The 13,457-nt window shown below is 34.3% G+C and overlaps 1 protein-coding gene across 1 annotated transcript; it reads left to right on the forward strand.

Moving 5' to 3' along the window:
* The first annotated feature begins 248 nt into the window (after nt 1-248).
* Nucleotides 249-13,234, forward strand: LOC110113682 (TBC1 domain family member 15-like). The gene is made up of 7 exons (XM_020846352.2): nt 249-379; nt 464-574; nt 4,232-4,303; nt 4,426-4,542; nt 4,662-4,811; nt 6,480-6,580; nt 12,679-13,234. Exons 1-7 carry the CDS (start codon nt 314-316, stop codon nt 13,007-13,009), a joined length of 948 nt encoding a protein of 315 aa, XP_020702011.1. The 5' UTR covers nt 249-313; the 3' UTR covers nt 13,010-13,234.
* The last annotated feature ends 223 nt before the right edge of the window (nt 13,235-13,457 follow it).

The following is a 13,457-nucleotide window of genomic DNA, read 5'->3' on the forward strand; positions in this document are numbered from 1 at the left end:
TGAGAGGATGTTGTCTGGTTGTTTGGTACCCTCTGCATTAGGATGTTTTAATAATTGATATAAGGGCATGTTCATGACCATCCAATCAAGGCAGACCTTCCATAATTACTTTTGCATATGCTTATGATTTTTACTTTTTTGACAATGCCATTTTAAGTTTATCTATTGGGCATGTCCACGGGCAGTGCCATTTAAGGGTTTTCTTAAAACATTCTCATTTAATTTGGACATCTTTTATGTTGTCTGCATAAATTTGATGTATCTCTAATTTGGACTATAGTGGGAAACTTTTCTGGACTCTGAGGGACGTGTCATGAATTCAAAGGATTTGATTAAAAGAATATTTTATGGTGGATTGGAGCACGAATTGCGGAAGGAGGTACCATTCTATTTCCTGTGTACTGGAAGCACTTGGTGTCTAGCTTTTGATTTTTTATCTTATAGCTTAATTATGAGTTTGCAGGTTTGGAAGTTCTTGTTGGGATATTATGAATATGAATCAACATATGCTGAGAGGGAATATCTTGAATCAGTGAGGAAATTAGATTATGAAACTATAAAATCTCAATGGAAGGTGGGTATGGTTTCTCGTGATATTTTTAAGTTCTAGTTTCAAATCTACCTTCCTCGTATTTGCATGGAATTGTGTGGTCCATCATTGTTTCTTTCGATTATTTTTCTCTTCTTTTTGACCAAATGTTCACAGGGCCTATTGTTATTATCATAAAATTTAAAAGCATCACTCCCGCTATAAAATGGCAAGAATGACTAGCTAGCAGACTAGTTAGTGGTAAAATCACTACGTGTCTATTATATGTAATTCTTACTTGTATTTATATAATATTGTTGAAATGCTTTATCAAATGTGAGATGAACATAAAACATAATTGATAAGTGCGAAATTGGTTAAATCAATGTGTTAAGTGTTACTTAAATATTTGAATTTTATTCAATCATATTTGAATCTTATGAATCAGACCTTGGCCTAATGGTTCATAATCTTGCTCCCAACTATGAAGTTGATTCCTACTCATATTGTTGATCATTTCTTGGAAAATATTAGCGTACATTTTTATTTAGCAATTACAAAAGCATAAGCTATAGGCCTATAGCAAACCTTAATCTGATCTTACCACCTTTATTAGTCACTCCAAACTCATAGTCACCATAAATGCTTTTACAGCTCAAGAGAGGACTATAAATTTTTTTCATGTGGCATGACCTGGAAATTTAATTTCCATTTTCAGAAAATTTGATTGCGAAGTTGTAAAAAGGTAGGAGGAAAATGGATAAAGAGAAAATCATAGTGACCGTCATGAATAGTTTTATGACATTTTTAGAATGCATCTTCACTTGCTAAGATGCAGAACTAAAATGAAGTTTCTAAAAAAGAGTTCTATTTAATTCATCTAAAAATTCGTGTACTATTGCAATAAAAAATTTATCTTGAATGATGAGTATATTAAGGGCTCTAGAATTAATGCAAAAATGTCAAGTACCATCATGTTTTTGAACAAGCAATATCGGAATAGAAAAAAAGCTATGGATCATGACAATTAATGTTGGAGTTAGGTATTTCAGAAACTAATTGTTCCATAGTACCATTTTGAAAATGTGGAGAAGGATAAGGAGGGACGTTAACAAGTTGAGATAAGGGTGGAGGATAAATAAGATATTCAATGGTATGAGGTTGAGGTAAATCTTGTGATGGTTGAAACAAATGTTGAGATTGTGTGAGTAAGGTAGAATTGGATAATGGTAGATGATGTGTAAGAAAAAAAAAATCTGTCGGAGAAGGTGACAGTTGTGGAGAAGGGATTCAGCCGATGAAAGAGGAAGTATCTTGATGGAGTGGAGTATGTGGACAGTCAATATACAAACTATCAAGTTTCTTGTCTATGCAATCCATGAAAGAATGAATTTGTTGAAGGGATGAGCCAATGGAAAAAGTGGCTACTGATATTAAGAATATTGCAAAAGATGTCCTTGGAGTATCAAAGGGAAAAGCTCCCAATAGTAAAAATAGTTGGTGGTGGAATCCTAATGTGCAAGAAAAAATTAAAAATAAGAAGCTTTGTTATAAAAATTCACGTAGTGGGATAAAGGCTTGATGTTGTTGTTGTTGTTGTTGATGAGCCAATGGAAGCAAATTGAACATCAAGTTGTTGTAGAGAATTTTGTATGTCGGAGAATTGTAATTCTCGATTTGTTTGCATTGCTCGAATGGCTTTCGCCAAATCAGCGTTTCTTATGTTGAGAGTTCTTGAATTGTTGAGGTTAATTGAAGTAGTGCCAATGTGGTTCTTGAAAACAAAAACCTAATGTGTTCTTGCAAAGAAGAATAGGAAATTCATGATGCAGTATTTGGCACTAGTGTTGATGACGGTTACTTTTTGATGAAGGTTCCTTGTTTGTTCTTGACAGAAACAATTGGCTGAAAAAGTTGTAGCATGTAACATTGTTGTTTTTGATAGATACGGATAAAAAATAACAGATCTCCAATTTGCTGGTTTTGATGTTTGTTGTTAAAAATAGCATGTCTTCAAACTGCCAATCTTGAAAGGGAAAAAAAAGGCTGCCAAATGTTGGAGAGAAGATGCAGATTGAAGGATGTCAAATACAAATTGGCTGGAATGTTGTAGGCTGAACTGAATATCTGTACAGTGGTCGCCTGATGGAAAGGAGGAGGAGAAGGTACTGGGAAGACTTCAAACAGCCCAAGAAGATGGTTGGAAATAAGCTGGCAAAGCTGGGCTGAACAGGAGGTGGGCTGGTAGCTTGTTCAGCTGAAAAAAAAAATGGCAAGAAAATGCGGTTCTTGCAGTTGAAATGGTAAAGTATTGAAGGACAGAAGTGTCTTTGGAAGAGAACTGTTTTGGAGGCAATTTTTGAAGCGGGCTGATTGTAGTGAAGAGGAAAAGCCTGTACCGAAGATGGTTGGACAGACCTTCGGTTGAAAGAAAGCTACAGTCTAGTTGGATGGGGACGGTTTAAGGCTAGTTGAATGAGGACGGTTTAAGGCTGATCGAAGGCTGCTGAAATGCGGTGGAGAGGCTAGTCTCCAAGAACTTGAAGTAGAACCTGAAGGCTGCCGTGGAGCAGTGTTTTCCGATGGAGAAACAATATCTTGGCTGCTGAAATGGAGATAGGTGGTGGGGAAGGAGACTGGACCGTTGATGAATGATGTGGAAAGTTGAGTTTAGTGCAACAAGAGCACCCTTTGTTATGCTTCTTGGTGATCCAAGAAGCTTTGGCACCTTTCGAGTAAGTGAAAACTTCCAAGAGAAATAGAAAACATTGAGAGATAAAAGGAAACTAGAAATTTTATTTATTCCACGGTATATCTTTTCAACTAGAAAGGTATTTATAATACTTTGGTAGACCAACATATTAATAAAGAACTGCCTACCTAAAATAAGTAAAAGAAACACTAGACTAGTGCTTTATTCCATATTTGGATCTATTTGTCATTTAAGAAATATAATATGTTGATGTATAACACTCACCCACTTAATTTAGTATGTTCAGCAGCGTGACTTAACGTGTGAGTGCTAATTTGGGTCATGGCTTCCTTGTATTGTTGGTTTTATCTAAAATTTGAAATCTAAAACAAGCAAATGAGAGGCAGTTGATTAGGGGACTAGATGCTTTTAAATACCAACATCTGAGACATGTAAAAATGATTTTTAGATACAATAAAATTTTTTGCATTTTTACTTTCAATCTTGTGAGTGATTTTTTAATGTGGGATTCTTTTGAGTGCAGTACAAGTGTGATGACCAACTTTTGGGGGATGATCTTTCCTTATATTAGCTTGAGGCTTTAATTTTCTTTACTTTGATGACTTTTTTCCTTTATGATTTTATTCTTAAATATTTAGTTGTTGGTGTTGCCAGATTCTTAATTTTTGGTTAATTTTTCTACTACTGGGATTAAATGTTATGAAAATATTCATAGCACATGTGGTTCCAAATTTTTATTGTGTTTTTTTTTTTTTTTTTTTTTTTTTTTTTTTTTTTTTTTTTTTTTGAATGATTGATCAATGCATTATCATTTTAATTCAATTTCACGTAGTTTTAGTTAACACCTAAACAAAGCAACTTTTTGTTTATTAATTAGTTTTTGGTCAGCAAATCATACTTTCTTGTGTGTGATTTACGCCCATTGCATCATCCTAGTTGCTTTAGGAACTAGCATCATTTCGTGACTAATACAGCTTTTGTGTATACAGAGTATTTCGGTGGTACAAGCTAAAAGGTTTACAAAGTTTAGAGAACGAAAAAGTTTAATTGACAAGGATGTGGTAAGAACATCTCTACTTTCTACCAGTGGGACGACTTAGTACAAAATTCTACTGAAGTATCTTTAAGATAGTATGGCAATTCTGATGTCACGTTATTTGGTTTTTTTCCTTGTTTTTTCAAGGTCAGAACAGACAGATCTGTCCCTTATTTTGAAGGAGATGATAATCCAAATGTTATAGTTCTACGTGATATACTGTTGACATATTCATTTTATAATTTTGACCTTGGATATTGTCAGGTATTCTGTTGTAGTGTTTAATGTTCTTTTGAATGAAGGACTAATCATATATACTTTTTACTTTCACTTTTTTGTTATTTTATGGCTATGCTGTAGTCTTAACCCACCTTAATGACCAGGGTATGAGCGACCTTTTATCGCCTATACTATTTGTTATGAGGGATGAATATGAGGCTTTCTGGTCTTTTGTTGCGCTGATGGAGCGCTTGGGGCCCAACTTCAACCGTGATCAAAGTGGAATGCACTCCCAACTTTTTGCATTGTCTAAGGTTGTCAGTTTCAGGTTTATGATTCTAGAAGTATATTTTAGAGTGCTTTCATTGAAGTTATAGTTGTGCATGTTGGAAATCGGTTGAGGTTCTTTCTTTTTTTGTCTTTATGAAAAAATTATAATGCTCTATAGTATACAAAATCTTTGTATGTGCGGCCTTGAAATTTTTCATTAAACATGCATATTAAAAATAAATAATCAAAATTGTCTCTAAACTTCATATGTTGTATTCATTTTAGTCCCAAATTTTTTCAGATATTCAATTTAGTCCCTCAACTCAATAAACTGAATAAATTTAGTCCTTATGCCAGCTGTCAGTTCATTAGAAAGATGAAAATTAGTGGAGGTCATATTGTGCTTTTTAGGTATGAGCTAATATTCAGGGATGGCATTAACCCTAAAAAGTCTAAAATGCCCTCATCAAAAGCCCCCCTCAATCAAGTTTTGTCCAAAGAAACTGTATGAGCAAATTGATTCAAATTTGGATAATCAAGGAACTATATTAAATACTCGAAAAAGTCAGATTAACGTGGAAGAAGTCTAAGGACTACTTTGATTATTTTCTATTTCTACCCCGACTTTTAACTTAAAATCTTAGTTATGCTATTCCACCCCGACTTGCTCCCCTCCCACCATTACATATCCCTCCAATCTCAAACGAACAAGAGTTAAAGATCACTTACCATCATAACTTTCAGAAGCAACTTAAAAAGAAAAGTAAGAGAGTCGGAGAAGAAAACTTTTGTATTTGACAAACTATTTATCCTGGTCATCTAGTTTAGAACATGTCTACTCATGCACCCATCATCCTTCTGCATCTATGTCAACTGCCGGAAGTATCTTGGTCATTTGAATAAAGAAAGGATTGAATAACGGAAACCTGATTAAGAGCTTTTCTTGAAATTGAAGAAGACTATCTTGTAACCAAAGGGGCTTGAAATTTATTCAAACCTTTTCTATGAGAGAAAAGGATGAAAATGGTCTTGACTCTTTTTAAAAGATCAAATAGTCCTCAACTATATTAATAGGAAAATTTATCTCCATCCTCAGGATAATTGTTAAAACAAATCTAAAAAAAAAAAGTCCCCTTCTAACACCTTGGCGCTCATATTAACCAAACTACCCCTAATGATTGAAGAAAAAGAAAACAAGCCCCATATTAAAAAATTAATTACAAAATGACCCTCCTAATACTATCTCAAGATTCTCAGGTAGGAATAGATTCGTCCGTGATGCATTGAGCATTTTTTGTTCATAATAAGGTGAGAGCACTATACCGTTAAATTTAGTGGAAATACTTGTGCTCCCTTGCAAATCAATTTGGTATGCATTTTTCACTAATAAGCTTTTGATGAATTGAAAATGGCCTTTGGCCTTGGGTTTAAAGCTTTGCAAATGATCCTGTAGAAAATCATTGTTTTGTAAACGGACTTGCAGCATTTGTTAGCCTGTTCTTGTTAACGGTGTCCTAAAAAATTTTGACGGGGTCTAACTTTTTTATACCACATAAAAGATGCGCTTAATATATCATAATTCTTTATTGTTAATGCGTGAGATGGGTGGTTAACTCTTTTTTACAATAACTGACTTGTGTGATGAAATCATAATTTTTTTATTTTTATTCTTCAATTCAGTTATCATGTTCTAATTTTTTCTCTTTTTTCAGCTGGTAGAGCTTCTGGATCATTCGCTGCATAATTACTTTAGGCAGGCAGATTGTCTAAATTATTTCTTCTGTTTCCGTTGGATTCTCATACAGTTCAAAAGGTAAAATCATGTTATTCTTTTCTCATATTTGTTTCTAAATTATTACTTAATTAATTTGTGACCAATGGAAAAACTACTTAGTATGTCTAATAATATGTTGCACCGATACACCTATTTATGAAGGTATCCAATATCAGACACATGTCGGATATGGACACGCGCTCAATGCGGCTCAAAGACAAGTCGGATATAGAAAAAACGTATCCAAATCAAATAATATTTAAATTAATTAGGACACACGTATCAGATACGCATATCTTATTAAGTAATGGAAAAAAAAGAATCAAGTAAAATGAGCAGCCTGTATTTTCTATTTTGCTATATCATTTCTGAAAATAGGGAGTGGGGTTAGGGCTTTCTTTTTTTTCATTTGCGGGAGCGGTCTGACGTCTAAGGAGGATGATACACGAGAAGTGATGCTGACGAAAGGTGATTCATGAGCAAGGAAGGCCATACGAATGTGTTGTTGACCTTTACACATCTGCCAAATCATCGTGAGCAAAAGAGGCAAATTTGGTGACTCGAGCGACAATTGGCGATCGCAATGCATCATTTAAATGATCAAATGATCTCCAATCACCAAAAAGACTGCGATGTTAAGATCATAGCACCGAATTTACCCAAGAGGGAACCCCTCACAGCCGAATCGAGCAGAAATGGTCAAAATCAACAATCGACACTTGAATGGACGCACGACGCTACCCAAATGACATCCGATCGAAAAACGGACTTCATTATTGCTTCTGAAACATTCGAGTCACCTAAAATCAACTATAATTTTGCCCAATGAAATTTGCACACAAAATTCAGTACACGAATCGAGACGCACGAGGAATGAGCGAGTACAATGATCAATTTATATTAATTTAAATCAACTCTGTGATGATAATAAGATATTAATTATAGTTATATTATTATATAATTATATATTTTAAAATACTATATCTTATTATTATTACTGTACATATATCCTGACTTACTTGCATATTGCCCCCCCCCCTTCCTTGTAGATCGTCGCTGAACTATCGCGTCTCTTCGCCGAACTATCGCGTCTCTTCCCTCAATTCTTGCTCAAACCCCATGCCGAGTCGAAGTTCTACCTTGTCATTAAAAGGAAATTGAATGACATGTTGTTTGTTTCTTCCCCCTGAATACTCAAACACCTCATAAACAAGATGAAGGTTTTTACTTACCTAGTGTAGTCCTATTAACCCCAAGAGATTTGTCAGTTTATGAATCTTTTATCTTGACATAGGCGGTGGACAAATCATCTAAAAATCTTATGTGTTTGAATGCTTGATTGGCAAAGCCTATTTTTCTTACTACTTCTATGTATTTTCAAACCTTCAAATTTTATCATGTTTGTTTGTTTATGAAAATTCCAAAAAAATTCAGAAGGTAAAATCATGATATTCTTTTATGATATTGTTGTCTAAAGTATGGAAAACTACTTAGTATGACTAATACTATGTTGCATTGATACACCTATTTATGAATGTATGCAGTATTAGACATGTTTCGGATACGAACACATGCCTGATGCCGAAGGAGGGTATACCATTTTCACGAGCAGGGAATGAGGTTAGGGTTTTCTTTATTTTTTCTTACAGGAGCAGCCTGACGCCGAAGGAGGGTGATACACGAGTTGCTAGTGACGCCAACGGAGGGTGATACGCAAGCAGGGAAGGCCATACAAGCTTGCGTCTTCTTCGATTGCTTCGTCTTCGTCATAGGAGCAACACGAGAGCACGCGAGACAAGGAGAACATCAACTAATATAAATGGAAGGAATCAACTAAATCTACAATAACAAACCAAGAATATGACACATGTCTAAACAAAAAACTACTGTTACAACATACATACTAAATCAAAGAAATAACTATTACTAAATAATCTGCTTCTAGGAAAATGGTTCAATGTATGAGTTGATCATACAAACTCAATAGAAAATTTTCAATTTGTTAAAGAATATACGAGAAGAGACAGGGCATGATATATGAATTATAAAAGATGTCTAAATAACAATGCAATATTAATGAATTAAATGTAATCATATAGCTCGAATCATTGTGGATATGGATACCGCAATGATCTTGCTTTCGTCGCCTTCGAGCATCACCATATATCAAGTATAATAATAAAAAAGTCAATTGTTATATAATCACTCATGAAAAATAGTAATCCATGTCATGCTAATTTATTGATTTGCTCTCAGCCATTTGTCATCATTCCTTTAATATATGCCCTTTTTGTTAAGATATCCGGAACAAGATGAAGGTTTTTACTTACCTAGTGGAGTTCAATTAACCCCAAGAGATTTTTCGTTTTATGGATCTTTTAGCTTGACATAGGCGGTGGCTGAATCACCAAAAAATCTTATAGGTTTGAATGTTTTATTTTTTATGCCTATGTTTCTTGCTACTTTTATGTATTTTCAAACCTTCAATTTTTATCATGTTAGTTTGTTTATGAAAAATCCAAAAAAAATTAAAAAACCCCATTCAATTTAAAAAATTTTAAATTTTATACCATGAAGATAGGATTCGATTTTCTCACATTTTTTTTAGAATTCGTTCTAGTTATTCGACCCATATTGCTATTATGCTTTATAAAATACATTTTGATATTTGAAAAAATCACATGCTAATATTTTTGCCAAGTATTGATTGTAAGATATGACTTATTGTGTATTCGTGTTAGATGGCCGATTTTTTGTTTTTACCCTTTTTGTATTAGTTTGTTAGGGAAGAATGATGTAGTACGGGGAGGGGTGTAGTGGCAAGAACGAAATCCAAGCGCCCTCCCGAAAAACCTGAAATAATTCCTTCTAGAAATCTGAAAGATATTCAGATTTCTTTCAGAAATTTGCTGCAGCTTTGGGAGGAAGAGGGCTTAATATTGTAATGAATTTGGAGAGCTTCTAGTGGAGGAATTCCCACGTGATGGTCTTGGAAAATTCGGCCAGCAGATTCAGCTTTTGGAAATCTTTTTTAAAAGGGTAAATTTGCACTTATGGAGAGATTTCAAAAGCCAATTAATTTGGGGAGGGAGCCGGCTGTAATAGAGAGATTTTCCTCAGGTTTTCATATTCAAAACTTGAGAAAATCTTCAGCAGAGGGTGGCGTGTGGGCCTTGAGATTTTCGGAATTATTTCCAATACGTGGAAGACTCTTTGCGGGAGGAATTGTGGGCAGGATATGGTGGAGAAAAACAAGGCAAGAGCTTGAGATAATACAGCCAGCAGTGAGTTATGATGGAAGTTAATTCCCAAAGTAAAAGGAGGTGTTTTAGGAAAGATTTGAGCAGGGGTTAATGTAGCTGGCAGGAGGTAGAGAGGGAAAATAGGGATTTAATTCCATAATACACTCTCAGTTTTGGTAAGGAAATAAAGAGGTGGAGCTGTGAGGGATTAACGGCTTGGGATTTAATTAAATGCTAGGGGATTAAAAATGGAAAATCCTTTGGATTTTGAATCTGTAACAGAGATTTGAAATTCAAACAGTACGTAAAATGGAAGAAAAAAAAAATAAATCCTTTTGAATTTGAAATTCAAATAGGATTTAAAATGGAAACTTAAAAAAAAAAAAAAAGAGGTTATGAAGCAATTAGGAAATAACTCCTAATTGGCTCATAAAGGGGGCCGGCGGTTAGATTTGAATTTAGGAGTTATGAAAGTGAGAAAAAAAAAATCAGATTTTGAATTCAAATTTCAAATTGATTTAAATTAAGTACTTTCCTAAAATAGATGAACCAAATTAGGAAAGAATTTGAAATTTGAATTTGAATAATTTCAAATTCAAATTCATCCCTAAATTAACCCTACCAAATTAGGAAATCCAAAAGGGGGTGGAGAGGAAGGTTCAACTGGCGGCTAATGAGGTGGAGCCGGCAGCATGATGGGTGAGGTGGCCGGTGGCTTTTGGAGAGCTCGGTAAGGAGCTTGGTCCGTGACGTTGAGGGAGGAGGAAGAATATGAAAATGACCACGGTGAGCGATAAGAAGGAAGAAAACAAAAACAAAATAGGAGATCGAAGATAAAAACGAAAGAGAAAAAAATAAAAACCGCGAGCCTCGGACTCTTCCGAAAACTGACGGGTGGTTCTTTGCCCTTCTCCAAGGGACTTCAAATCACGAGCCCGGACCCATCCTGTGGCTGGTGAAGACTTCGATTCCTCTCATAGGAATCTCACTAACGCTCTATCACAAGAAGAACACAAATGTGGAAAACAATTTTTCATATCAATAATTCCTTCCATTACAATAGCTTAAGGCCCTTATTTATAGGCCCCAATATGAGAAAATTCGAAATTACAAACTTGCCCCTTGGGCCATAACACTCAAACAAACTATCATAGGGGTAAAACAGGAAATACATTAATTTAGAACTAAAATTCAGAAAAAAAATCATAATTGAAGGTTTAAATGATAGCCGTCGATTTGCGACGCCTCCTGTGATAGATGCGCCAGATCTTCGTGCCGATGTCCGCATCAAAGAAACTACTGAGGCTGAAAGTTCAGGGGAGAAAAACACTTTTTTTGTTTTTACTAGTTCTCAGTAGCCTGAGAGTTACTGTTCTATCCATTTTTCTGCTTGCTTTGTTCATCATGCAGGATTCCTACATCATATATATTAGACTTGGTACCTTAAACTTCACACTTGAGTTTTCATTATAAGTTTATTTTTATTCCATCTTCAAGTATATAAAATTTCAACTAGGTCCATTATAATCCAATAAATCTCAAAGTTTGTCTAACAACAATATCATCATAATTATAATTGTCGTTGTACTAGTAACTTGTAACTTGCAGGAGCACCTAGCAAACCATATTAAATGACATGTTATACTTGGTTTGTGATCATAAAATTAATAATAAGCCACTCATGAATCATATGGGTATATGGGATCAACAATCTAGTGCAGTGATTGAATAAGCACATGATCGCAATGAATTCATCAGCGTGATGAGTAGGTGAGTCATGCAATGAGCGTTGTAAGCAGGCCCAATGAGATGGCTAGGATTGATTCTAAGAAGGGGATGAGGAGAGCGAGCTAACTTGGATCTGATTTCATGTTGGAAGGGACAATTCTTGTGTGTTATTGGCTGAATATTTGTTATAAGTAGAGAAAAAAAAAAAGATGATAAAAAGGAAAATATTTTTAACTAAGTAAAAATAAAATATCTTCCTAATATGGTACTTTAACGAGATACCTATTTTCTAATCCATTTATTTATCTATGAAAATTGTTAGAATCGTCAACCAAATTATTGAGCATATAAAAAAAATTCATGCAATTCTTATGATAAATAAGAGGCAAGAAATTCTTAATGAGTTAGAAGGTTTTGAGCTTAGGGAAAAAAACTTAGGAGAGAGAAATAAAGTAATCCAAATAGCACAGAGTGGGAGAATATGTAGGATGAACAGTTCAAAATGCTTTCATTTAAATCTAAGTTTTATCCAATGCTCGAGACCTTTTGTATGCTTGGGATGAACAATTCAAAATGCATTCATTTAAATCTAAGTTTTATCCAATGCTCTTTGCCTTTTGTAGCGCTAGGGATGAACAATTCAAAATGCATTCATTTAAATCTAATTTTCATCCAATGCTCATAACCTGTTGTAGCGATAAGATTTGAATAAAATGAAAATGATGAAAATACCGAGCTTATTGGTAAGTATCGAAAAATGTAGCAGAATACCAAATAAATGCTAAACAAAGTCTCTAATTTACATCTACCTTTGGATGCATCAAATATGAAGCTTATATATATATATATATATATATATATATATAGATCTTTCCATTTATGATCAAAGGAGAAGATTCTTCTTTTTACCAAACCTATGCGGATCGAATCACGATCTTCTAATTATAAGAAGAACAAGAGATCTTTCTCGATCAATCCCTTTGCCCCTCATTCTTCGAGAACCAGAAATATCCTTTTCGAGTTTGAATTTGTTCATCTGGAATTTGTGTGTGTGTGCGCGCGCGCGCGCGTTTTAATCTTGGAAACATGGGTTGCGTCACTTAGCTCGTCCCTACCGAAAGAATTTTAAAAGTTGTCTTATTATTCACTTTTTTTGTTTGACTGCAGAGAATTCGAGTACGAGAAGACAATGCACTTGTGGGAGGTGTTATGGACACATCATCTATCAGAGCACTTCCATCTTTACATATGCATTGCCATACTTAAAAGTCACAAGAAAAAGATAATGGAGGAGCAGATGGATTTTGATACTCTCTTAAAATTTATCAATGGGCTCAGTAATCAAATTGATCTTGATTCAGTAATTCGAGATGCCGAGGCCTTGTGTGTTTGCGCTGGAGGAAATGGAGCTGCCTGTATTCCACCTGGTACCCCACCATCTTGTCCAGTTGATTTAGATGCTGGACTCTATGATCAGCAAGATGATGAAATATTGTGAAGGTTTTTTTAACATATTTGCATAGTCACAGGAAACTATTTGAATTGTTTAAATTATTGCCAGCAATATTGTAATATTCTTTCGCTCTCAACCCATCTATATTTTTTCTACTAGATAATTGTGATATCTAGTGGGATAAAAGCTTGATGTTGTTGTTGTATAATTGTGATATCTGAAGCCATTTCTTGGTTTATATATATAATTTTTTTTTAATCAAATTCAGTACAAAGAACTATTCCCTTCAATCATTTAAAGTATGCTAGTCTTCAAAATTACATATAATTTTATGTTTTTCAAATCATTACTATAGATGTCCAAATTTCCGTACTTTTTCATCTAAACCTAAATTTACTTGATGCATTTTATTAAAAATTACCTCTTTATTTTGCTCATATTCTATTACATTAGATACCCATCCTTTTTTTTTTTAATAATATATATTACATCA

This window comes from Dendrobium catenatum, unplaced genomic scaffold, assembly GCF_001605985.2.
Source record: "Dendrobium catenatum unplaced genomic scaffold, ASM160598v2 fragScaff_scaffold_624, whole genome shotgun sequence".
Classification (NCBI taxonomy): Eukaryota; Viridiplantae; Streptophyta; class Magnoliopsida; order Asparagales; family Orchidaceae; genus Dendrobium; species Dendrobium catenatum.

Coding starts and splice junctions, on each gene's coding strand:
- LOC110113682 (XM_020846352.2), top strand. CDS start 314: ATGAATTCAAAGGATTTGATTAAAAGAATATTTTATGGTGGATTGGAG. Junction 380..463: donor AGCACGAATTGCGGAAGGAG/GTACCATTCTAT, acceptor ATGAGTTTGCAG/GTTTGGAAGTTCTTGTTGGG. Junction 4,812..6,479: donor AACTTTTTGCATTGTCTAAG/GTTGTCAGTTTC, acceptor CTCTTTTTTCAG/CTGGTAGAGCTTCTGGATCA.